Source organism: Trichosurus vulpecula, chromosome 9 (genome assembly GCF_011100635.1).
Source record: "Trichosurus vulpecula isolate mTriVul1 chromosome 9, mTriVul1.pri, whole genome shotgun sequence".
Lineage (NCBI taxonomy): Eukaryota > Metazoa > Chordata > Mammalia > Diprotodontia > Phalangeridae > Trichosurus > Trichosurus vulpecula.
This window is the reverse complement of record NC_050581.1, coordinates 153171484-153199168: the sequence shown is the minus strand read 5'-3', so window position 1 is coordinate 153199168 and position 27685 is coordinate 153171484. Positions and strand designations below refer to the sequence as shown.

The 27685-nt window shown below is 41.9% G+C and overlaps 1 protein-coding gene and 1 pseudogene across 12 annotated transcripts in view; both read left to right on the top strand.

Annotated features, from left to right (window-relative positions):
- ATP2B2 (ATPase plasma membrane Ca2+ transporting 2) overlaps positions 1–27685 on the top strand; it is a 359025-nt gene that overhangs the window by 217735 nt on the left and 113605 nt on the right. For 5 of the 12 annotated variants that reach the window (XM_036738492.1, XM_036738491.1, XM_036738493.1 and 2 more), the window contains 5 exons: positions 807–1064; positions 4262–4387; positions 22936–23061; positions 25453–25485; positions 26895–26954. In XM_036738492.1, the coding sequence (XP_036594387.1) occupies positions 807–1064; positions 4262–4387; positions 22936–23061; positions 25453–25485; positions 26895–26954 (603 nt within the window). Of the gene's footprint in view, positions 1–806; positions 1065–4261; positions 4388–22935; positions 23062–25452; positions 25486–26864; positions 26955–27685 lie in introns of all 12 variants that reach the window. The other 7 variants (XM_036738497.1, XM_036738500.1, XM_036738495.1 and 4 more) reach the window with 3 other exon arrangements.
- Positions 21735–22029, top strand: LOC118831263 (annotated as a pseudogene).

The following is a 27685-nucleotide window of genomic DNA, read 5'->3' as shown; positions in this document are numbered from 1 at the left end:
GGACAAACACAACACAACAACACAACAATTATGTTCTCACTTGATAAATGAAAAAGTCCTGGAAAGCACTCTGGACTTCTACCTTGGCCATTTACTAGCTGGACCACCTCATTTAATCTTTCTGGGCCTTAGTTTCCTCATCTGTAAAATGAGAGATTTTGAATTACTGACTTTCAAGGTCCCTTTTTAGCACTAAAGAGAACAGCAGAGTGGTCTAATGAAAAGAGGTCTTGTTTCTAAGTCAGAGAACCCAGGTTTCAATTCTGCACTTGCTACATATTACCCATGTAACCTTGGGCAAATCACTTAACAACTTCTATGAATCTTATACTCAGAATGAGGGATTTGAACTAGAGGATGTTTAAGGCACCATCCATCTCTGATCCTTTGCTCCCTATCATTCTAAGAAACAGAAGAACAAATCAGGTGAGTAACTTACCCAAAGTCTCCCTATTATAAATAATAATTTAGTATTTCTGGGGCTCAGTTTTCTTATCTGTAAAATAGGAAGGAATATTCTAATCCTAGGTTATTATAAGGGGAAGATGTAAAAAAAAAGATGTGAAATTCTTCAAACAATGTGAGGTCCTGTATATTAGGTATGATCAATAAGTAGTACGATGAGCTTTTACTATTGGTGTTTATCCTTTGGGGAGGGCAGGCTTCTTTTTGGTGGGTTGGTCAGTTTGGGTCACTTATTTTCTAAGCTATACTTGTCTTGGTGAACTAAATTACATTTGCTGGCCTGCTCTTTCCCTACTTTTGTTTGTCTTTGCTTATGGTTCCTCCTCCCTTCTCCCATACAGGGTGTGCAACAGCCCAGGCTGGGGCCGAAGATGAAGGGGAGGCAGAAGCTGGCTGGATTGAAGGGGCCGCCATACTTCTCTCAGTTATCTGTGTTGTTCTTGTCACTGCCTTTAATGACTGGAGTAAGGAGAAGCAGTTCCGGGGTCTACAGAGCCGAATTGAACAGGAGCAGAAATTTACCGTGGTCCGGGGAGCCCAGGTGATCCAGATTCCAGTAGCAGAGATCGTAGTTGGTGACATTGCCCAGGTAAAATACGGTAAGTTTCCCTCCCCACATCTCCCCCTCCCCGCCCCGCCCACAACCACCGCAACCTTAGAATCTCTACCATCTTTCACTCTTCCATAGTTTCTGTGCTTGATTTGGAGTTTAGGTGATGTGGGATGGGCCGGCTTGGGCATCTAGGTCAAGCCTTGGTTGGCTGGAGAGAACAAGATCAACGTTTGGTTATTCCAGTATGGACATGCAGGTCCGTGAGCCCAAAGGGAGGTCTTAACCTTGATGATCCATCTATGGGGCAAGGACAGAGAAAAGGAAGAACCAAGGTTCAAACAAGGCTCCAGACCAAGCAGTGGTTGGAAGGACAGTCAGTGGAAGTGTGGTAAAAGAGCTAGACAGTCATTGGTTGAGCCCCAAGAAGGGACCTTAGAGATCACCTAGTCTATAGCCCTTGTTTTACAGATGAAGAAACTGAGGCCCAAGTTCCAGTAATAGATCGTTGCTGCTGTTCAGATGTTTCAGTCGTGTCCAACTCTTTGTGACCCCATTTGGGGTTTTCTTGGCAAAGATATTGTTGTGGTTTGCTGTTTCCTTCTCCAGTTCATTTTACTGATGAGGAAACTGAAGCATGCAGGTTTTTAAGTGACTTGCTAGTAAATGACTCAGGTCGGATTTGAACTCAGGTCCTCCTGACTTCATGGCTGAAGCTCTATTCACTGTACCACACAGAGTAGTAAGTAATTATTAGTAAGTAATAATGTACTAATTATAGATTAAGTAATTGAGATTAGAATCCAGATCCTCATACTCTAAATCTAACACTCTCTGGCACCATCCTTTAAAGTCTGACTCATATTTCAGTTTTTCCCTAAAATCTTCCCTGATTCCCTTTGTCTATAACAACTTTAGCACTTTGCCTTCTTCTACACTTTGTTCTCCTGTTTCTGCTCATTTCACTCTTCATCAGTTCAACTTTATCAAAGTTTTCAGAGTTGTTTTTTAAAATATTGACATCACCGTATATATTATTCTTCTAGCTCTGGTTCCCTCATTCATCATCAGTTCATATACATCTGTCCACGTCTCTTTAAAATAATCCATTTCTTGATATTCATCTCCAGAGAGAGAACTGATGAACTCGGAATGCAGTTTGAAACATACTTTTAAAAATTTTATTTTTATTGTTTTATTTTGTTTGTGTTTTCTTTTGCAATGTGGTTAATATGGAAATATGTGTTACATGCCTTAAAAATAATAATCTATTTCTTCTTCATTTCTTATAGGATAATAATAGTCCATCACAATTATATACCCCAACTTATTCAGCCATTCCTTAATTGATGAGCATCTCTTTACTTTCCAGTTTGCTGCCATCACCAAGAGAGTTGACAATTTTTTTGTACATATAGGCTCTTTTCCTATTTCTTTGATCACTTTTGGGTATAGGCCTAGTAGTGATATAGTTTGGTCAAAGGACATAGGCTATTTAGTAACTTTTTGGGTATAATTCCAAATTGCTTTCCAAAATTTTTGTCCCCATTTATAGATACACCAGTAGTACATCTATGGTGCCTGTTTTCCCACAGTCCCTCCAGCACTTATCTTTTTTCCTTTTTTATCATCTTTTCCAATCTGAGACAGCTCTCAAGGGAAGAAACCTAGGTTATCTATAGCCATGTTTTAAAAAAAGTGCCCCAAATCATTACTAATTAGAGAAATGCAAATTAAAACAATCTCCTTCCTTTTCTATGTCAGATACTCCTTAGGTATATCAATAATAATAGTGAATTCACTTAGCTCTTTAAAGTTTTTTAAAGCTTTTGACACATATATGTATGTGCTCTCTCTCTCTTTCTCTCTCTCTCTCTTTCTCTCTCTCTCTCTCCTCTCTCTCTCTCTCTTCATATATATGTATCTGATATATATATATATATAATATATATATATATATATATATATTACCTTAGCTAATGATATAGCACTTGAGCTGAGGACAATATTTGGCAAGATGGGAGTGGAGAGAGATCTAGAGTCAGGAAAAAAAATCTGGCCAGAATCACAGAATTTTAGACTTAGAAGAGATTTTATTAACCAATTAGTTCTAGTCTAACCATATTACAAAGGAATCCTAATTATGTATATTTTCCTCATTTTCTGTTCCCTTGATCCAGGCAGACTGGTAAAGATATATAATTCTAGGATTTGCCTCCTCAGAATTGAAATGCCAATCAATCAATGAGCATTTATTAAGTGCTTACTAGGTGCCAGACTGTGCACAAATCAGTGAAGATTAAAAAGTAAAAAGCAAGAACAGTGTCTGCCTCTGAAGGAGGAGCTAATATATAAAAGTCTAGATACACACAAGAAATATACAGGATAGTTGAAGGTATTATGAAAAGAGGAAGATATTAACATGTATAAATGCTAGGTTGTTATCATTATTCTAGTGGGGGGAGACATGTAAAATAACAAGGTACCTAAATGCATTCAGAATAGAAAGAAGTCACTTCAGAGGGGGAGTAAATAACAGCGAGGGGGACTGGAAAGGCAGATGTGCATTAGCTGAGTCTTGAAGGAAATTGGGTATTCTGTGAGATTCAGGTAAGGAAGAAGAGCATTTCAGGCATGGGACAGCCAATCCAAAGGTCTGGAGAATATACAACTAATTATTTAGAACTTGTGGTGATCTGTAGATCAGAGATGAATCCCTTTTAGATGGCAATGGTTAAGAGGAGGAAGGAAAAGTTGGAAATTCCATGTCTCAAGTAGAGAACTCAGGCAGAAATTTATCTCTGATGATGCTGGAGAGCTAGGGAACAGCTGGAATTTCTGTATTGGTCTAATACAGAGAACTTAGATGTTGAACTGGAGTGGGTTGTATGTAGGGACCCTCTCACAGGGTTTCTTAACCTGGAGTCCCTGAACTTATTTAAAAATATATTTTGAAAACTATTTTAGTATCACTGGTTTCCTTTATAATCCTCTGTATTTTATCTTATGGATTTAAAAACTGGATTCTGAGTGGGATCCATAGTCTTCATCAGATTGCCCAAGAGATCCATTACTCAAAAAAAGGTCAAGAACCCTGCTCTATTTGGAAAGATCTCATTTCCAGGGTCAAATGGCCCCTGTAGGCTCTTAAGGATAAGGCATTTTTTGGTATGGGGGGGCAGCCTTTTCAAGGAAGGATTTTCACTTTCTTCCTCATCTCTGTTCTGCTTTTGTTCTTTTTAACAGGTGACCTACTTCCTGCTGATGGGATCTTCATCCAAGGCAATGACCTTAAGATTGATGAAAGCTCTTTAACTGGAGAGTCTGACCAGGTCCGCAAATCAGTGGACAAAGACCCCATGCTGCTTTCAGGTGAGATGAGGTCACACCCAGTTTCCATTGTAGAAATTCCCACATCATTCTCTCTTCCTGCAATTGACTGATGAAATCCTTTTGAGCCCAGAAGATGCTGTTGCCTCTGTTTGTCTCAGAGACAATTCTCCACTCCCACCTTGCACCTGGAGAAATGGTGTAAATTCTTTATAAGGCAGGCCATTAGTTTTGAGTTCTCTCTCACTGGTTTAACACAGATTGAGAAATTAATTCTACTGAAACTTGCTGTGATTCACTAAACAGCAATCCCTGTTTCAGTATGAAAAGCTGAACTTTGTTCTTGTTCCTCCCAAATGATATTGATGTTGAAGCCAGGACGGAATGAGAATTATGCTTCCTTCTCCCAAATAAACAGGAAGCAGGTATTTCCTTTGGAATGTCATGGGATCTGGCCACTAGGTTACCTTGGTCTGACCTGGCTGTGAATTAAGCTTAGATGTTTAAAATGTGAGAGCCAGAAGGGACCTTAGAACGTAAAATGTTAAAACTGTTAGATCTGAAAGGGACCTTAGAACATAGAATATTGGAATATGGAATGTTAAAACTGGAAGGAAACTTAGAACATAGTATGTTAGGGCATAGCCTATTAGATTTGGAAGGGACCTTAAGACATTAGACTATCACAACAAGGAATGTCAGAGCTAGAGGGGAGCTTATAATATAGGCTGTTTTAACATAGAGTATCACAACATGGAATGTCAGAGCTAGGAGTAACTTTTGACCACAGAATGTTAGTATGTTTACTGTTGCATTTGGAAGGGACCTTAGAACATGGAATGGTAGGATATATAGTGTTGTTAGAACTGGATGGTACCTTAGAAAATAGAATGTTATAGTTGAAAAAAGACCCTAGAAATCAATTTGTGTAATTTCCTTATTTTACGAACAAACAAATTGAGATTCATAGAAATAAAGTGACTTTGCTAAAGTCACATAGAGAATTTGTGATAGAGTTGGGGCTAGAACCTAGAGTTCCTGCCTTAGTCCAGTGTTTTTTTTTTCACTGAAATATACTGCCTTACCTTCTCTCTGGAAGTTGGATGCTGTGGTTTTTCAGGTGCAGTTGAAGCCAAAGTCAGGATATACCCTGGCCAGGACTCTGGAAGGAAAAGTTTTCCTAGGGTCAAGGTGGTTATTGCCTTGGATCAATAGTTTCTGGTTCTAGGGATTGTGGGAAACTTCAGAGTTGTAGTGCCTTTTAGAAAGGAAAGAGTGTGGAAGGCTGGAAGGAGGAGTCATGAGTACGGTGAATTTCCAGCTGAAGTCATAGCTAGAGAATCTCCTATCTTTTCTTTCCTTTCTATTCCAAGTCCAGTTACTAGTTACTTTTGCTTGGACTCTCATAACAACTTCCAGCCTTTCCCTTCTCTAGCCCATCCTGTACACAACTACCAGATTAATCTTCCTGGAAAACAACCTCATTATACAATTCCTCTGGCTCAGAAATCCTGTCTTCCTCACCCTACCCCCTACCCCACCCCCTGAGCTATTGTGTAACAAAATGATAAAAGTAAAATTATTTAGTCTAGCATTCAAGGCCTTATCTGTCTGGTCCCAACCTAGCTTTCTTCATCTTCCACTACTCTAAGCATTTTCTAATCTAACTAAACTAGGCTACTCATTGTTGCTCAATTACATCATGGTCTTTCCTGCCAAGTCCGTGAAACTCCTGCCTGGAATGCCTTCCTCCTTCCTCTCCACTTCCCCGAGTTCTTCTATTTTAACCCTCAAGCCTAGATAAAGTCCCACTTCTTCTCCAGAATTTTCAGCCACCTCCCCAGCCCTAGGTGATCACTTCCTACTCAGAAATCCCAAAGAGTCTTTCCTAATCACTTAATTAATGGGGAACTTTAGCAGCTCCTACTGTGACCTTACCTAGTATGACTCCAAGCTGCCTCCCCAGCTAGTTGTAAGCCCTACCAGGTCAGGGATTGTGCCTCATTTCCCATCAGCCAGTGCAGATGCTCAGTAGCCCATTGGTAGAGACGATGGGAAGGGGAAGTTAGGCCCTTTGGGTACTCCCTTCTTTCAGCCTGGGATGCTCAAGGGTTGATGAACATCGGCAACTTTGCTGGAAGGAAAGTAATGTTTTGCGATGGGAAAAGAGGATTGAAGTTGGAGATCTGGGTTCCAATTCTATGCCTGCTCACCACTTAATAACCATGTGAGCTTGGGCAGGTGACTACACTTCTCCATCCTTCAATTTCATCACCTGAACGATGGGAATGATTGTAATTATGCCACCCATCTTGCTTAGTTTTGGTGGAGAACTTGGTATATCTTACAGTGCTATAGAAAATGTGGGTTAATGTACCTTTTGTTTTGGCATTGGGCGAGAGGAGTCCTTTGAACCAATGATTTCCTCAATGTAAGGAAACCTGGTGTGGACTTCTATAGCTACAGATCAACTTCTCAGTAATTTTATAATCTTGGAAAGTTGCCTGGGGCATTTTGAGATTAAGGGACCTACCCAGGGTCACACAGGCAGCATGCATCAGAGGCAGGAGGAAGACTCAGGTATTCCTGGTTCTGAGGCTGGTCTTCTGGCTACTACACCATGTTGTCTCTCATTAATGTAATATAATATCCGTAAAATAAAGTGGTTTGGACTAGTCAGGAGGATGTCATTTGAGGGTCCTTTTTGGCTCTAAACACTATGATCCAGGAGCTATCTTCCCAATGATAATAGTCATGGAAGGGCTGTTATTGTCCCATTGACTAATAAGAGTCAGTGATAGGAGTCACATCATCGTTCGAGGCTCCAGAGCTGAGCAGGCAGAGGTCAGCTTAGCACCCAGAGGTCAGAGGGCCGGCTGAGCTGACTGTCTCTGAAGCTCCCTGTCCTTAACAGTATGTTCTATTGTATCCTAGCACATTGACCTCCTTTGGTTTAGCACTGTTTATCCATTCTGCTCCTCTCCTCCTTCCCATCCCAGGAGCAGAGCTTATCCACCTACACAAGGGATGGCATTTATTCTCTGCCTCTGTCCTGGGGCCCCTCCATGAATTCTGAGAGCACTGTAGGCATTTGAAGATGTCACTCCCAGGGAGGAATAGAGAAAAGTAGGGCACCAGATTCCCTTGGCATCCATGCTCAGAAAGAAAAGTCAGAATGTCCTCCTTGGTTTGGGCTTCTCACCAGACTCAATATAGCTAACAGTCAAGCTGTTCAGCATATTTTTGAGTTCTGATGATAGGTGGGGTTCACCCACTCATGGCTGGCTCAACCCTTCCTCCAAGCTTCTACCCATTCCGCTGCCCTCACCCATGAAATGTTCTCTTCATCCTATCCAAATTCAGGCCACCATCTAAAGCCCATCTTTACTACTACATCTTCTAGTCAATATTGATCAGTAGTCAGAGGTAAGGTTTGAACCCAGATAGCTTCTGATGCCCAACACAACACTCTATCTGCTATGCAGCCCTGTCTCTCTTACATAAAGTAAGACACAAGTAATTGATGAATAAATTCATTTCTGAATTTCTTGAGGGCAGGGGCCTCTCATCTCCTGTTCCTTTTATCTCTACTTCCCAGCCCAGACTAGGTCACATAGCAGGTGTTCCTTCAATGAACGTTCCATCAAATGTGTCTTGTCTGAGCTCAAATAAAGCTGTCTATAGTCAGGCCATTCTACCTTTATTGCATTTCAGTAAGTCAATAAACATTTCATTAAGCACTTACTGTGTGCCAGGTACTTTGCATTTTTAGGATGCCTCACTGTCCGTGGGGGAGGGTGCAAAGGAAATCATGAAGAAACAGTGACTCCTATTGACACATTTGTTAGGTACTTAAAATATTTTAGGCCTTGTGCTAAGCACGAGGGATGCAAAGAAGGGCAAAAACATTCTCCTTGTCCTCAAGAAGCTCCCAATCTAAAGGGAAAGACAACATGACCATATTTAGGTCCGCACAGAGTGGATGGGAGGTGATCTCAGAGGGAAAGCCCTTCTGCAGAAACACTTGCTTTGTAGATAGTATTATCTCATTTCAACCTTAGAATAGCTCTGAGATAAATGTGCAAAGAATTGTGATAGTTCCATTTTACAGATGAGAAAACTGGCTCAGAGAGTTTAATTGACCCGGCCATGGTCACACAGCTACTAAGCACAGTATTTGAACCCTGATCTTCCTCTCTCTCAAATCCAGCATGCTCTCCATAATATAATGCGGCCTCCCTATCCCTGGCCCACCCCACTCTTTCCTCTCCCCCCCATCCCGGGACTTTAGGACATAGGTTCATGCCAGCAAGATATAATAATAATACCACCACCATGAACAATAATAGCCTTTATATAATACTTTACAGTTTGCAAAGCACAATCCATGTTATCTCCTTGGACTATAGCCTAGACATATTAAAAGCAGGACTTAAGGTGCTGACATTGTCTACATTTTAGGAGCTGGCTAGGGTTGGTAGAAGATTGTAGAGAGATGTATTCAGAGTCAGTTGTATGTTAGGTCAGGGAAAATGCTTAGAATTCATTTCATCCAAACTCCTCATTTTACAGATGGAGAAAATGAGGCCCAGATTGGTAAATAACTTGCCAAAGGGTGCATGGCTAGTTAGTGTCCGTGCCAGGGCTGGAATCCAGGCTCCCTGATTCTAGGGCCAGTACTCTTTCCTGTATACCACACCACATATAGCTCTAGGGAGAGAGGGAGAATGTTCTCACTGGGCAGTGCCATGTTTTGCTTGTTCAGAGTCCTGGATTCCTGAGCTCCATTGTGAAACCAAAGACTGTGAGGAATTGATATGGCTCTTGGAAGATTGTCCTGGGCCCTTTCTTTGAATAGCAACAGTAAGGAGCTCTGACGTGTTCTAAGCTGTCTGGGATCCTTGGCTCTAGGGCTCTGCCTGCTTGGGTAGCCGGGTGGCCCTGTGCCAGGGACAGCACAGAGTGTAGCCAATTCCCTTTCTTTCAACATCAGTAGGCAGAGTTCTTCTGATCAGGGATACTCCAGTTCAAGTGCGAGGTGGAAAAAAGAAATCCTTTGTGCTACTTGGCCCTTCCTGAGATTTAAAACAGAAAAACCTTAAAGTGGCTGAAGCCACTGGTGGAGAACTTTCTGTTTCCTGTTTCTGATTCAGTGAAAACTGGGAGGGAGAGGGAGGACAGAGGGATCAGCTGTGAGTGACAACAAACAGGCAAGTATAGCGTTAGACTCGACTTGTATAGAGATGCACTTTTTTATAATGGGCTAATCTTCACCTCAGGAAGATCTGATAATATCTCTTTGACCCTTTTCATCCAACCTGAAGAGGAAGCATTAAACAAATGAAAATCTTCCTGGCCATTCTTCACATCATCGCTGTCTTTCAGCTTAAATCACCAGCTATTCATTAAGCGCCTACCATGTGTCAGGCATTGTGCCAAGCATTGGTCTTAGAATGACTAAAATGAAACAGTCCCTGTCCCTTAAAGGAACTTACAGTTCATGGTAAAAATAAGACCATTTGGGGAAAGAAAATGCATTAATTGGAATAGAGACTAGATCTGTGATGGCAGGTTGGCCCCTCAACAACCTAGGCACCAAGAGCACCAAGAGGTTAGGCATCTTACCCAGGGTCACATAGTCAGGATGTTTCAAGGGTATGATTAGAACTCATGTCTTCTTGGCTGTGAGGCCAGCCCTCTATTCGCTTTTCTCAATGCTTCTAGTGAAGGCAGAAATACAGCAGTGTGTGGGAGTAGATAGTACACTTGACCAAGAATCAAAAAACTTGAATCTTGCCCATGACTATCTGTGTGCCCTGGGGCAAAACATTTCCTGTTTCTGGGCTTGGGTCTTCTCATCTGAAAAAAAGGCAGGCTTAGAATGGGTGATCTCGAGGGCTGCCTCATCACTCTGACATTCTGTGATTTCTTTTCTTGACCCTCAAGCCGTTGGTAGCTGAGGTATTTTCAGTGGGCAAGTATCTTTGGCTCTCTGAACCTGTTTGCTCATCTGTAAAACCAAAATGCTTTAAAATGTGAATTATTATTGTCATGAGTGGTAAGGATAGTAGTAGTCATCATCTTTGTCATCGTCATCGTGTCACCAATTTAGAAGTACTGGTAATAGCAATAATAGTAGTTAATAATTGCAGTAGTAACAGTAATAATAGCTCTAACAGTATACAATAATATTAATTAGCAGTAGTTGTAGTAGTGGAAGAAAGAAAGAGGAGGAAGAGGAGGAAGTAGATGAGGAGGAGAAGGAGAAGGAAATAAGTGATGGTGATGATGATGAGCACAGGAATGGTGACATAGATAGGGAGGCTTCCATCTTGGATTTCACTAGCTCCCTTTTTCCCCCTCCAAAAATCATGATGCTCTTACAACTTTTCTCTATGTTGTACTCCTATCACTCCGAGGAACCGAGACTGGGTGATTATTGACCTTTGAAAGAGTTCAGCGATCAATGGAGAGATTCTCTCAAACAAAGCAGCTCACCTCCCATCAGTATTTCATCCCGTGCACTGCTTATCCATGGCCTTCTTAGATCTAGATCTAGAACTGGAAGAGACTTCAGAAGCCATGTAATACAACCTCTCCCCATTTTATAGATGAGGAAACTGAGACCTAAAGAAGTTAAGTGACTTGTCCAAGTCACTCAAGTAGTAAGTAGAAGAGGAGGGCTTTCAGCTGGATTTTACTTATTCCAAAACTAGTATAAAAGAAAGTCTACCCAAGACTAAATGCCTTCTTCAAGGTCAGCAGGTCTTCATCTGGCATCCATAAACTCCTTGTGGGTCCAAGGATTGATTTTAAGGAGTTTGAGATTTCAGGGGGTCTGTGAACTTGGATGGGGAGAATAGTTGATTTATCTAACTTGGAACTGCAATTCAGCATTTCCTCCAATTATGACTAATATGAAATAATATAACAATTATGACTGATAATTTAAAAAAAATCATTATTCTGAGAAGGGATTTTTAGGCTTCACAAGATGGCCAAAGGGTTCCAAGGCCTGAAAATGATTAAGAGCCCCTTCTGAGGATATTTTTATATTTCATGGGTATCACATGCATTTATGGAATGCCCACTGCACATGGACAGTGAGTTGGGACCAGAACTGAATTAGGACTAAGAGTGTAAGCTCAGTTGCATTTGGGAAATTGCTTTTTAGTATTTCAAGCTTCACTGAGGAACAAAAGCCTGTTATTTTAACAGCCGTGTTCTGCTGGGGATGCCGTCTGGTTTTGAACCTTGTACCACTGCAATCATCTCTGAAGAACCAAAGTTGTGGGTGATGCCAGGGGAAATGGAGAGATGCATGCTGGGTGTAATTCAACTACCAAGTTGAAATAGCACATGTGCAAGATGTGGCATACACAATACTACTGAAAAAATGGCATGATTAATGGAGGAAGTAGGCCAGTCATGTGATGAGAGCAAAAGATAATAGAGGAAGAGCCCAAGTGTCTTTTAAAATAACACAAATAAATCAGGTCAGTGTGCTTAAGTGACTTATATCCAAGCTTAGTTCAGAGAAATATCAGGACTAGAAGCCAGTTTCCCAACTCCTAGCCCAGAGCTTTTATTGAGCTCTTATTATCAAGGCTACAGCACTTAAGCTGGGTTGCGGCAGCCTGCTTTAGCCTAATGGAATGTCACAAGCTGTGATTCCTTTGTCATGATGTTCTTCCCCCACCCCAAGCTGAGGGTCATCTTGGGGCATCCCAGGGGCCTGTAATAGATGGCATATTTCTTTCTGCATTCAGGGGAATTTAGAATCCACTTGAAAAGCCAATTAAGAGGCCTAATTCATCTCAAATGCCTTTCCCAGATGTTCCTCCCCCCTTTTTTCTTTCATGCCCCAAAGCTATGAGTATTACATAGGAGCCTCAGAAACAAACCTGGAGCCAGAAATTAGAGGTTTGTAGTGATGGTCAGATCATTTCTGATCCCCTCATCTTACTGTTCCATGGAAAGCCACCATGGTATAGAAAAAAGATGACTATGTTTAGAGTCACAAAGCACAAGTTCGAATCCTGGTTCTGATACTTAGCCTCTCTGGGCCTCAGTTTCCTCATATATAAAATGAAAAGTTGAACTAATTCCCTCTAAGGTCCTTTCCAGGTCTAGATCTCAGAGCCTCTGAAGCCAAGGCTATAGATAGCCCACTACAGAGACTTGTTGTTTCTTAAATGTTCAGCAAATATTTGTTGATTATAATAACAGCTGGCATCTAGATAGCCCTTTACAATTTGTAAAGCGCTTGGCACAGATTATCTCACTGGTTCCTCAACCCTGTGAAGGTCCTGTTGTTACTATGGTTATTATCCCCATTTCCCCATTTAAGGAATAAGGTTAAGGTTTTGACTGAGTCCAAGTTTTACAGGACAGATCTTTTTATTAAGGGGCATTGAGTCTTCAGGTTCTCCACTCCTGATCTAGTCTAATCTATGTCTGGATATATACCACATCCCTAACAAATGCCACTGAGTCTCTCCTGAAAAACTCTAATGATGGGGAGCTCACTACCTTCTGAAGTAGCCCATTGCACTTTGGAGCAGCTCTCATTGCATGAAAGTGTTTTTTCCCCCTTATATTGGTCCTAAATTTGCCTCTCTGCATTGCATGGGGTGGATACTTGATAAATATTTGTTGAAATGTTTACTGAGGAAGACGGCAGTGTTCCAGGATGCTGTGGAACCTGGTTCCCCCACCGACACTCTAGTAAAGTTCTAAAAATGCCCCAGAAGGAATAGTGGTAAAGAAAACCATAGAGAATCTGTGATGAGCTCTTCTATCCAGGCCAGGGACACCCGAAAAGAATTCCAGAATCCTGCAGAAGTGCTGAGTGGGGGTATGCCAGGAGAGATGGAAGGTACACTGTGAAGGAATTTAATCCCATAGTAGGAGATAGCGCCAGACCAATGTCCAGCACAATGAAATGGAGCCCAAGGGCCTAATTTGCAATTGTAGTAGGAGAAGGGGCCAGACCAGCAGCCAGGCAGCCATGGTTTATTCCATCATCAAGGCGGCCTGGGCTTGAACCTTGGAAGAAGGCTAGACAATTCTCACAAAATAGGGATTAGTCTTAACCACTGAATTCATGATCAAGTAGGACTCATATGTACCAATCAGGAGTATGGGAACCAACTTTGACCCAAACACTAGCTCCCAATCCAGAAACTGAGGCTGGAGAAAAGTATAAATTAAAAAAAATATGCTTAGCATAACAAAGAAATACCTTGAACTGTGAGAAAGCCAAGGGGTGAACCAAAAAGAGGGAAGTTATGTGACTAGTCCAAGTGGAACCTCAGAGAAAAGGATGTCCTGACTACAAGGACTAGATGGACACCTGGAAGAAATGAAACAAGTGATACAGAATGGAATGGACAGGGAGGGGGGCATGGTAAGGAGAATTAGTACCTAAGGATCAACTGTGGTAAACCTCACCTGATAATTGAAGTTTTGGAAAATTAGAATGGGCCAAAGAAAAAAATGGCCACAATCATCTCGGAAGAACCAAAGCTGTGAGTGACCCAAGGGGAAGTGGAAAAGAAATGCAGGGTGGGTGTAGTAGGTAGGGTACGGTGTTTTTCCAGGAATGACATTTGGGTAAGAGATAGAGCAGCAACTCCATGAGACATTAAGAAATGTTAAAGCAAATCAAAAGATTGACTCCAAATCCATTGACGTTTCTGGTATGTATCGAGCTGCCTTCCCTTAGCTGGTGTGGGCATAAGAAGAGGCCATTCCAATCATGGGGACAGATTTGGGCATCAAAGTGAACAAAGGTACCAGGGGGCTGGGAGAGATCAGAATGAGATCCAGTGAAGGGTAAGTAGTCTAGGTTGGGGAGGGGGGGGAAATCTGGAGTAGGTGAAGGGGACTGGTATGTGATAAAGCTGGAAAAGTAAATTGAGCCAGATTGTGAAGGACCTTAGATGACTGCTTAAATAAGTCACTTAACATCTGTCTGCCTCGGTTTTCTCTTCTCTATAAATGGGGATAATGATAATATCTACCTCCCAGGGTTGTTGTGAAGATCAAATGAGGTAATGTTTATAAAGGATTTTGCAAACCTTTAAAATGCTATGTAATTGCTAGCTGTTGTCACCATTATTACTTAAGTTGGTTCTCTGCCTTTATGTCTCTGGTGTTCTAAGAAGCTTCCCCTCTCCAAGTTGTCCAAGAAAAGAAACTCTGGGTTAGGGCAGCCACTGTGTTCCTGCTCCTGAATTAGAGACACCTGAATGTGTTCTCCTCAAGTCAGAGAAAAGGCAAGAACCCCAGAGGCCTGAGCTCAGAGACAACAAGCATGGGGATGGACAATTGAAATAAAGCAACCAAATGAGGTCAGATTGAGGAATCAGGTCATCTGGTGCCTGAAGAAAAAACACTCAAAATCGTATTCTCTTCCTTACCACTGAGCACCTAGCTAGGGCTGGATCCCACATGGCAAGACCTAGAGAGACACAAGGCCCCAGTTTTCAGAGCTCAGAGGGCCTGACTGAAGTACTGAGTGAATTAGGTTGGTGGAAAGGATTGTTTCACATCCTTTGGGGATTTTATGAAACACAGTGGTTTCTACCTGGTGAGGGAAGGAAGTTCAGGCTCACAATACTGGCCAGATCATCTCACATCTTCTTTAAAAGCAAGGGGTTGGGTTTGGCAGAGGCAGTTTCATGTCTTTCTTTAAATCCTTAGCACAGTACCAGGCATACAGCAAGTTTTTCAACAATCCTCATAGACCAACTAGCTGTGGTGGAGGGAGCCCTGACTTTGGAATCAGAAGACTTGGTCTTCGTTCTGTTATTCCCTATTTTGTGACCTCAAGTGGAAGGCAATGCGACAGAGTAGATGAAAGGACTAGACTCAGAGATAAGTTCAAACCTTGCCACTAATACTTAGTAGCTATGTGACCCAGGACAAATCACTTAACCACAGGCCACTCTCTAAGACAATGTTACAGAAGGTTTATAGTTTGCATTCATGGATGGAGTTCCCACACTAGGAGTTTCTCCCTGGACCAAATCACAGGTCCTAAATGTATAAGGCAGAAATCTGAGTGAGTCAGCTGACCTATGTGGGCAGATTGGAGACTGGGGTATCTCACAGCTGTATCTGTATGATCTCTAGACATAGAGGATCTTCAGGTGTCCTCCCAGCTCTGACATACTTTGGTTTTATGATTCCAACTCGTGCCTTGAGTATTCTTACAACCTTCTAACTGATCTCTTTCTTCTATTCTACACCTGTCCCCACTCCTGCCACCCCACACCTTATTCTGCACAAGCTACCAAAATGATCTGTTTAGAACACCTCTTTGCACACATTACACTCCCATTAAAAGCTTTCTGTGGCTCTCCATTTCCTAATGAATAAGGTTTGAACTCAGACCCTCTATCAAACCTACTTTGAGCTAACTGCCCTAACCAGACTCTTCTGCTCCCCATTCATTAAGCAGGTTTTTCCCTTTTTGAGGCATCCTCTTCTCTCCACCTGAATTCACTTTTTCCTAATTCCCTGTCTCATTACAATAAATTACAAACCACACCGATCTTTTATGGCCCCAAAGCACAGGTCAGACCACATTACTCCTCTCAAAAACCTTCAATAGCTCCCTCTTGGCTCAAGGATAAAATACGTACTCTTCAGTCTAGTATTTAGGGCCCTCCACAGTCTTTCTCCAACTTGCTTTTTTGATCTATCGCTTTCCTTTACACATTCTTTATTGTAGCTGAGCTGGACCACTCACTGGTCGCTAAATGGAGCATCTTGTCTTTCACTTCCATGTATTTACTCAGCCTGATTCTCATACCTAGGATATATTCCTTCCTCACCGTCACTTGATAACATCTTTCTCCTTCAAGAGTCATCTCAGGTGCTGTCTCTACTATGACTCCTTTCCCACCCCCAGTTACTTGTGGCCTCTCCATCCTCAGATATTCCTAGAGCACTTTGTCCCTCACCTTTTCTCTCATCATGCCCTACTCTGTAGTAAACTTATCTGTTTGCATAGTCCACCCTCCCCAGTAGACTATAAACTCCTTGAGGGCATAGGTTGTCATTGCTTAATCTTTGGACCTCTAACACCAAGTATAAAGCCTGGTATACAGTAGACACTTAATAAATGTTTATTGACCGAATAGAGGCCAGGCACAATGACATAGTGAGAAGAGGGCTGGACTTGGAGTCCAGATTTGGGATTGGATCCTGCTTGACATTTACTGGCTATATGGCCAAGTTGTTTAATCATGCACAGCCTCAGTTTTCTCATCTGTAAATGGTAATACTCACACTACTTGCCAGACAAGATCACAGGGCTATTATGAAGAAAGTAGTCTGAAAGCCTCAAAGTTCTATGTAAATGAGATATTCATATTCAGAGACAATGCTACCTTCATCATTGAGTCTTCCCCGATTCCTCCCATCTTCCTTCCTCAGAAAACAAAATAGTTTTATCAGTATCATCCATCACACTTAGGGTATATGAACTTCTATGATAGGAGGAGTCATTAACTGAAAATAATTTTCCTTCTGTTGACATTATTTACTCAGAATGTATGCATTTCTACACATCCTTATAACTACAGCAGGATATGGAAGACCGAGTGCTACCAGATTTTAAAAAGTTTGGCAATATTTTAAATAAAGTTTTCAAAATGCATGTGCAAATGACTTCATTTCCCACCACCTAAGATGTGATAGGTAAGTCCTAGGGGATTAACTGAGGCACAAAAAGCATAAGTGACTTGCCCAGCATTATATATCTAGTGAGTGTCAGAGATGGGATTTGAACCCAAGTAATACTGACTCCAAGCCAAGCTGGTCTACATTGAACCACCTCTTTTTGAAATGAATTAGTTTGGAAAGACAGAAGGAAACAAACATTTATCAAGCACCTACTCTGTGCTAAGTGCTTTACAAATAGTATCTCATTTAATCCTCACAACAACCCTAGGAAACAGGTGCTATTATCCCCATTTTACAATTGAGGAAACTGAGGCAGACACGTTAAACGACTTGTTCAGGGTCATACAGCTAGTAAGAGTCTGAGGCTAGATCTACTGCTCTATCCATTGTACCACCTAGCTGCCTCTTGATGTATTTTAATAACATACTTAAATTCACCTGTTTATATAGTTCCCCTCAGCATTTATGTGTATATGCAGAACATCTGTCCCTATAGGTTTATGGGCTTCACAAGGACAGGGATATAGATTGTTATAATTGTCCTGGTCATTATACTCTTTAATGAAGTCCTTCTTAGATCCCTAATCACAGCACAGAGTTGAGTTCTTGGTGGATCTCTTAGGAGAAAACAATCTCTGGTAGGATCTGCAAAACTAGGAACCCTTCAAGGATAGGTCTGCTGATCAATTGGGTGTTCATCACCGAAGGTCCATTCTCTGCAAAGAACTGTATTTACTAAGGCTCAGCTCCAAAAGCCTGGCCACAAGGTGATGACTGTCTTTGGACATAGTAGCTCATTGAGACCATCTTCTAGAGCCTGGAGGGTCGTTGGTAGAGGAAGGGCATATGCTGATGAATTCACAGATCTCTGAATGTGGATGTTTGCATTACTCATCAGTTCCAACACTTGATGACTTTCATAGGTTTTCCCCCATTCGTTTGGATCTCTTTTGAGCCACACGCAGGCAAGTTTGAAAGGCCCTCACAGAAATCCTGAATCTTCAGACTCAAAGAGTGCTACCACCAGTTCTTAACCTGGGAGGTTGTGAACTCACGGTTTTTTTTTTAAATGTAGATAACTATTTCAGTATAATTGGTTTCCTTTGTAATCTGTTTTATTTTATGCATGTAATGTCGTTAATCTGAAAGGGGTCCATTGGCTTCCCCAGACTGCCACACGGGCTCATGACACAAACAAGGCTAGGCACCTCTGCTAAACTGTGTAATTTGTAGGGGAAAAGTGCTGAACTTGGTGCAGGAGATGATGTCAAACACATCCCACCTATATGATGCTGGGTCAGTTGTTTCACTGCTCTGACCCTCAGTGTGTCCATCTAGAAAATGAAGATATTACAACTTATTTGTACCATCTGCCTTCCAGGGCTCTTGGGAGGAAAATGCTTTGAAAATTGAAAAGACATGCTATGAAAGGACAAGTTGTTTTTAGTATCATCTCCAAGACTCTCGGTTGAAGAGCTAATGTGCATCAGTAGAGATTTCTCCTCATCAGGGATGCCTTATCTCAATGAAAGCAGAAGTCTATGCCAAGAATTTATCTAGTCGAATCCCCTAATTATACAGATGAGGGAACTGAAGTTTGTGGAAATGAAGTGACCCGCCCAAGGTCACACAGGTACTAAGTGGCAGAACCAGGAGTAGAATCCAGGCTTAGGATCATTGGATCAGATATTTAGAATTAGAAGCAAACTTAGAGGTCACATTGAGTCCAACCCCCTCATTTTATAGATGAAGAAATTTACAATTTAACCAAAGAGGTTAAATAATTTGTCTAGTTACACAGCTAATAGAAGCTGGATTTGAACCTATCCTCCTGACTGCAGTTTCAACTCTCCATCCCACTGTGCTACTTTGCCTCTGACTTAGAATCTAGTGCATTTGTGGTTATACTACACAACTTCTTATACACATTCACACACACTAATTTTCTCTTTGTTCTATTTTTAAATGCACATTCCCCAGGGAGGGGTAACAATTTATGTCCATCACACCTTTTGGTGAATCAGTTAACAAGCATTTGTTGCCCATAAGCTATGTGCCATGTGCTGTCCTAGGTTCTGAAAAAACCTATGAAACCTTCCCTACTCTCAAGGAGCTTGCACCCTATTGGGGATGCAGTACATTGCATATATACATATACATATATATATATATATATATATGTATATATATATATATATATGTATATACACACACACACACACACACACACACACACACACACACACATATATATATAGGCAAAGAGGAAAAAATACAAAATAAATACAAAGGAGTAGAATAGATGGTAGTCAGGGAGGGGGAGCACTTATAATTGGGGGGAAGGAGAAGGGTCAGGAAGAGTTTCTTATATAAGGAGTGCTCAAGCTGTGTCTTGAAGCAAAACAGTGATCGGTGGAGGAAAGACAGAACTGCATTCTAGGCATGTGAGACACAGTCTGTGAAAAGACAGAGATGTGGAAATGGGTTAATCAGACCTTTGGTTGGGGAGAGATCACCTCTCCATGCTTATCTTCCCATTGCACTCCCATGTCTTCATTGTTCTTGTGCTTCCAGTCAGGTGGAAAGATCTTAGTCTCCTGAATCAGCTGTTGATCTGACTTGAGGTATAAATCCTATGTCCCAAGAAGCTATAAGTAGCTTTTTTGGGCTGCTCTTTTTAGTCCCCTATATCAAATGAGGCCTCCATGAGCTGGCTCTAATAAAGTTTTACTCTGCCTAGGCTGAGACATTGGTGAGATCCCTGCTGAGATATGTGTGAGTAGATAAAATGTGATTTGGAGGTCTGATAATCTTTGGTGGAAATTGGCCCTGGGTGCCAATTTTTGATTTTTCCATCCCCTCTTCGAGATCTGATGGAAAAAAAACATTAACAGAGGGTTTGTAACTTCTCCCACTTTAGTTTGGGGCAGGTTAAACAAGAATGGGCCGAAAACTTTGGCAAATGCTGTATTTTCTTTTTAATTTTGAGAGAATCGAAGGTTATCATGGATTATTCCTTTGGTGCCTCAATTTTGTTTTTCTGTGGCATAGGTAGAATTTCTCTGTTCATTTAAGCAGGGAGTAGAGGGACAGGTTGAAGGACCCCTGGTTATAGTATAGCTATTATTCTGAGTGAGAACTGTATCTGAGATTATGACTTAGTTCCATTTCATTCTGTGGCCTGTAGTTTTGTGGGCCTCTTTGTGTGGACCCCACAGTCTGGATAAGTCTATGGACCCCCTCTTAGAATGGTGTTTTTAAATGATTAAAATACAATACAAAGAATTATAAAGGAACCCATCAGTGAATGGACAAAGCTGATACTTAACTGGTACTTTCTTGTAAATTTAGCTAAAAAGACCAACTCAAAGAGATCGTGATAAACATGGACTAAATAAGGTATATACTGTTATAATTATGTAACAGTAAGTCAATAAAACACAACATCAGTATAATTGTGAATATGCCTATGTAGTTCTGTATCTCAGGGTATGAGAGACTCTCCATAAAGAGGGTAAAAGAAGTATAACATTTATTCAGACACCAGAAAACCCTATCCCATAACCAAATGTTCAGCTCCCACAGCCCGTCAGCCTAGTTTATCATAACAGCAAGGAACTTAAAACACCATATCACAGCCTGGAGCCTTGCCATCTCAAAACCTCTCAACCCCCTGCTGGGGTCTTCCCCAAAACAAACTCACAGTACAGCTAAGTCAGCCTATTCAGTTCTAACAATCATGAGGGCGGCCATTAGCAGCCATTAGCGTCCATAACATCTCTCTCTCAGCATTTCCTGTGACATAACTTCCTTTTCCTGTCAGGAAGCTCTTCCTATCACATGTGTCTTAGGATTTCTGTGAGGCAAGAGGTCACATGGTCTATTAATGGGTGGGAAAGATCTTCAAATCTAAATTGCTATTACAACCCCCCTTACCTGAAACACACTTACCTAGTAACTTTGCCTATCTAGTACACAGAGAGAACAAGAACACAAAACAAGCACAATGGGATCAAAGGCAAGATAGGTGACTTTCTGTATATGTTGCTACATTTTAAGTTTCTACTCCCCAAAACTGGAATAAATATAATTACTTTGTGCTTGATGTATGGGGCATTCCTCCATAGTTTAAGGCTTAATATTATCCTTAAGAGGTATGAGTCCTAGGGCTCCCCTAACTGGGGTAGGTGGTACAGTTGATGGAGCACTGGACCTGGAGTCAGGAAGACTTGAGTTCGAATCTGGACTCAGACACTTGCTAGCTTGTGACCCTGGGCAAGTAACTTAATTTTATCATCTTTTGTCATCTATGAAATAGGGATAATAATAGCACCTACCTCAGGGTTATAAGGGTTATAAGGGTCAAATAAGATATTTGTAAAGCATCTGGCACACGGTACACAATAAATACTTATTCCTGTCTTTGATCCAGTCTGGAGAATCCTAGGGATGCCTTCTTAGAATAATGTTTTAAATGGATAAAATAAAATTCCAAGAATTACAAAGGAAAACAATTATATTGAAATTCATTTATCAAAATATTTTTAAAAATTGGAGTCCAAGTTAAGAAGTGTTGAGAGTATGAGGACCAGGATTGTCTTTAAGGAGAATAGGACCCCAGACTATTTCTTCTAGAACTTGGAGCATGAGACAAAAACACCGTAAGATGGTTGGTTGGAGGAAGGTGGCCAACATGGCGGGCAGACTGGGTGAGTTCCTGAAGGAGGCCTGGGCCAAGGAGCCAGTGCTGACCGCGTCCTTCGCCATCGGTACCCTGGCTCTGCTCGTGCCCCCCCTGAGCCCCTATACCAAGTACGCAGGCATGATCAACCGTGCGACCCCCTACAACTACCCCATTCCCGTCTGAGATGATGGCAACATGCCCGACATCCCTAGCCACCCCCAGGATCCCCAGGGGCCTTCTCTTCAATGGCTGAAGAATCTGTGAATGCTCCACCTGCCCCCTGTCCCCCAATAAACATCCTGTCTTCTCAAAAAAAAAAAGATGGTTGGGTGGAGAAGTAGATAAAGCTAGATTCCAGAAGAGCTAAATTCAAATCTCACCCCAAATGCTTACTACCTATGTGACCCTGGACTAGTCATTTAACCTGTCTCTGCCTCAGTTTCTTTAGATGCAAAATGGGGATGATAACAGTACCCACCTTAGAGTTGCTATGAGCATCAAACAAAATTACACACAAAGAATAGTGCTTTCCAAAGATGACAGGGCTTTTCAAACTGTAAAACATTATAGACATGCTGGGTATTATTATTATTAATAATAAGGTGTGAATCTCATCATCATATTCTCACATAAGAAAAATTTGATTATGAGAAAAGAAAAAATCATGTTGAAAGGTGAAGTGGTCTGGTGGGAAGAGCACTGGACACCATTTGCAGGAGAAAAAAGGGTTTGTACTTGCTGTGTGAGTCTGGACAAGTCAATTGACTTCCCTGAACCCATTTCCCTCTCTGTAAAATCAGGCTAATGAACTATAATACATATCATACCTGCCTCCCGGTAGAATATAAGTTCCTGGAGAGCAAGGATTTTTCATTTTTGTCCTTGTTATCTCCAATGCCTTGCACCATGACACATAGTAGGTGCTTAATAAAGGCTTATTATATTGAATTGAATTGAATGTTATTCAACTGGGAGAAAGAACAAATGAGTTAGTGCCTGTAAAGTGCTTTGTAATCATTAGTGACATTAGCACCAATGGCAGTTTTGATTCCTATGGGACACTCACAGCTGGCAGTGAACAGCAGGATGTTTGAGAGGAGAATTGAGAGTCTGCAGTAGCTAGAGTCATGTTCACTTGGGGTGAGGTCAGAGGCTGGGCTGGGCAGGGTAAGTACAATGCTAACTTGGCTCTCCTTTCCTTTCCCATCAGGGACCCATGTGATGGAGGGCTCTGGCAGAATGCTGGTCACCGCTGTGGGAGTGAACTCTCAGACTGGCATCATCTTTACCTTGCTGGGGGCTGGTGGTGAAGAGGAAGAAAAGAAAGACAAGAAAGGTAACTCCACCACCATGTCACTAGTCATTCTGAAGTCCAGCGTGTGCCATTCTTTTAGGAACTTGGCTGGGGGCAGCCAAGGAAATACTTTCCACAGTATCATTCACTCTCAGGTGCAGGCAAATGCCTTAAGCATGTAGACCAGCTGTGTCATGTTCTGCCCTTAGGTAATGGACTCTTTTTTTTGATAATAGTTTTTTTTTTGTCTTGTCATGTCATGTCATATCATTCAGCCCACCCAAGTATTTTTTTTCTGTTTTTTTTTTCTGTGCCAGGTGGGGCTGTTGATACCATGCTCTGGACTGACCCCTCATTCTGTCTAAGGGTAGCAAGAAAGGAGACTGCTGTCTCTATCTATGCCTTTTGTATTGAGGAGAACTACAGGGTTACCTAAATTCTTCCTGGTTTCCATTTGACCTATATGCTGTGCATATAGTAATCCTTAACCACTCCCTCTTCACCCAGATTAAACAGGAATGGCTAAACTTTCCCATAACCAGTCAGAGGACGCAATCTAATCTTGTGATTTCTCGGATGATGATGACTCTGGATGCCAGTTGTCATCTTCCTAGGCTGAGTCAGTGCCAGTTACTATGAAGGGGAGAATTCAACCATCATGCAAGAGAATTGAGACAGAGAAGGAATTAGGAGTGTGAGTAGGTGATGTCAAAAGCTAAAAATGATGCCGCAAGGTCACCAGGTCATCGGTCTTAGAAAGTCCTCAAAAAGTTGCTCATCCTCCCTCTTGGTGGTACTAGTACAGATGCAGCCTGGATCTGCTTCTCGTAATGGTGATCTTGATTGGCTGTGGGTACTCCAGGACATGGGAAAGAAACAATGAGTCAAGGCCTGGGTCAATGAGTCAAGCTCTTCTTAGGACCACAGGCCTCCAAGTTATGAGGGAGATTTAAGCTTGAGTCTCTCCTATCTTCAAAAGAAAATATAAAATGGTGGCTGAGCTGCTAAGTTCCTTCTGTGACAAGAAAAAGTGCTGGCCTTCCTGACCAGCATGCGAGGGGCCCTTTTGTTGTTCTCTAAGGCCTCTCTAAGCATCATCAGACACTCAATCTCTTAGGCTGCTCAAAGTCAGAATTCCAGACTATTTAGAATTAATAAGCTATCTCCCAGATGTTTTCCCTTTTAATATGCTCTCATACTTCCTGACCTTTGTGAGGGAAAAACAGTTTTTGAGCATTATTCCCAATTGCTTTTTTTACTCACAAACCTTAGTAAAACTCTCATACTTGGGCTTTGTAAGATTACAGTCTGAGAGCTGACAGAGATGATCTTCGTAAGATCCTGTTTTACCGCTCCCCTCAGAGGGAGGGCTTGATCACAGACAGCTTACCATCTCCCACCCATCATCCCTTCTTGTAGTCTACCAAGGGACTGGGTAGTTCTCTGTGACCAATGGCTATGACTGAAATCCAAGAAGCAGCCCAGCTGTATCTAACCAGCAGGGATAGAGATTTCAGAGACAAGGACATGAATGGCAGTTTGCTTGAAGAAGAGGGCATGGAGTGGCTACGTACACGATCCATAGGCAGAGGAAGCTAAGACACAATCATCACCAAGTCAGTACTTTTTTCCTGTTCTTCCTTGGTGTCCCTAAAGGGAGCATTACAGAACCTCATTTTAACAAGGGCTTTTGAATGAAGAACATTGACCTTGAAGCTTGGATGAATCACTTCTCTCTGGACTTCTAAAATGAGGGGGTTGGACTAGATGAACTCTTGGGTACATCTGTGTACCTTCTATCTCCAAATCTAGGATGCTATGTTCCTACCCTGTCCGAGGAAGTTCATTACTGAAAATATCCAAAATATATTGTGACTTTTCCTATGGTTCTAAGGCATGGACTCCACATCACCCACCCCATCAAGGGGGGCATTTTGGTGAGGTTCTAGTACCTGATAGGGATGGTTCCCTTTGTCCATTCTTGAGCTTATTCACCTTGGTCCTGAGTCATGAGAGAGAAGACATGGTAGGGGCAGGGCTGGGACTCAGAGAGGTGCGTTTTGTCAAGAAGCTACGAAAGATTTCCCCGGGGCAGCCATTGTAGGGAGATAGAGCTCCCTCCTTCCCACATTGCCATCACTAGTCAGCTTCAGCCCACCCCTTTCTTCAGAAGCCTGTCATAAACAATGCCCACTTACCAGTTTACATTTCAGTTTGACTCAGGTGTGTGTAAGTGTGTGTACATGTGTGTGTGTGTTTGTGTATGTTAAAAAGAGAAAGTGTATGTGTTAGAGACAGTGTGTGGGTAGGAAAAGAAAGAGGGGAGAGAGAGGGAGAGAGAGAGAGAGAGAGAGAGAGAGAGAGAGAGAGAGAGAGAGAGAGAACTCTGACATATTTCTCCATCATTAATATGTTTTAAAAATCATCACACAGGTGTGACCAAAGTGGATGGCCTTCAGCTTCCAGGTACAGTAAGAAATGCCTCAGGGTAGTTGACATTTTTAATAGTAACACTGTCCCCCAAGGGACTTGGGGTCATGCATACAGGATCCACATATAACCACACCATGCTACAAACTACTACCCAACACTTGACAACACCACACAGTGCTACATAGCAGATTGTGCTACATATTCTACCATAAAGGATAACATTCTGACACAGTAGCCTAAATACATGACCATGCCATGTGATAGGCTTAGCTCACATGACCATGTTGCATGTCATAACAATGCATGAGTGTATACATGCCAACATACAGTGTGATAAACCATGCAACACCATACAGTGTAATGCACTACCATAAAGTGTGATACACCACTCTCTACTATATATCACACCACCACCATACTGTGTGACACAGCCTGTATTTCACTGTATAGTATGACATTCTACCGTATAGTAGAACACACCACTACACAAAACCACACACCTTCAATCTACCCACCACATCCCCCTAACTTATGGAACATGAACATTCCCCTTGTGATTAATTTTGCCAGCTTGAGGAATGGAAATAAGGTGTAAATTTGGAATTCTTGATGGTTTTTGAGAATTAAAATGAAGTGACCAGAGCCAATAAATATATTGAAGGCATATCTCCTATATTTTATTTTATTTCATTTGGTAAAATGCAACATAACACCTTGTAGCTTAATCATTAACCTTAGGATCATTAGCCTCTTCGGTGTCTGAAGCTCCCTTTATTGGGCCCTAGTCAGAAATTCCAGAAGTGGGCTGGCTTCCTTGTGACAGTTGTCTGTCCTGACAAGGTGTTAGCTGGGACTGAATTGAGAAGCTCTGGGTCACAGTTAAGTTACTCTCAGTTGTCTAGTCACTCTGGGAGTGTGTACCCCATCAATAGAACCTGGAGCATATCTCCTGAAGGTGGATGGGGTTGTTTCTCATGTTGCTCCATATCAAGAAGGTTGGCATGCCAACAACTCAGCCAAGCTGTGTAGTTGGGAAAAGGGCATCCCATCTCTGCATGACCAATTAGAGCTCCACTGCAAACGAAGCAATCTCGTGCATCCCTAGCAGAGTGGAACCCAGTGCTGTACAGTGTTTGTCCTGTCCAGGCTTCACTGAATACCTTCCCATATTTATTTTCAAGATATTCCATATATGAGTTGTCCTCCTGGCTTTGCTGACATTTCTGTGATGGCATCTCATTTTTCTAACATTACGTTACTTAATTTTCAGTCAAGTTTTTTTTTTCCCTGTAAGTGAACAAAGCCATGTTAATTCCATAAATGTTGCTATTTTGTCATGTGAATTTGTTCATGTTTATTATTATTATTATTACTACTACGTACTATTCTTTTTATCCATTATTACTCAGTAGATTCTTCCCACCCCTCCCACCCTCCTGCAGCTACAGATGGTGCAGCAGGTGCAAATACCACCGATAATGCAAATTCCAGCTTAGTCAATGGTACGTCAAGAATACTGAGCTTTTGGTTTTTCTTTGGTGGACTTCTCTTCCAATTCTCTCTCTCTCTCTTCTTTCTCTTTCTTTCTCTTGGCTCGCCTCCTCTTCTCAACAGCACACATGGTGTATGTGCATGTGTTATCTTGGGATAGTGCCTCTTTCCCACACTCTGACAGTAGCTTATAAGAGGGCCATGCTACTATCAGCCTTCGGGGTGAGGTCACACACAGCAAGAGCTCAACCTGCCGGAGAGCCACCTGCCTTGGAAAGGATGCACATCTCCTCAAACTGGTCCTCAGTGCTACTTTGGGGAGGCTGTGGCATTGGAATGGAGCAAGGGGGGGGAGAGGGTGGTGAAATTGGCTTGAGTATTTGGTGAAAAAAAAATCTTCTCACCAAGCCCTTGCAAACTGCTCCCCCCAATACATGCTCCTTTCTCCCAGCATGACCCTCTCATAAACCTACTTAGTCTCACCATAGCTTTTGGGAAATAAATGACCCGGGGTCAGGAATCTGGTTCTGAAGCAACATGACCACACCTTGGGCCGCTCTCACTTTTGAGTGTTGGCACCTGTGAGCATCAATCGTGAGGGAGAGATGCCTTTGTTCCTCCATTGGCCCATGCTTCTGGCTTGGCCTCAGGGTTAAACATCAAGGGCTCTGGTCCTTCACTCCAAAATATAACCTCAATGAATTTTGATATTGTCTCACCTACAGTTTCGTGACCCCATCCT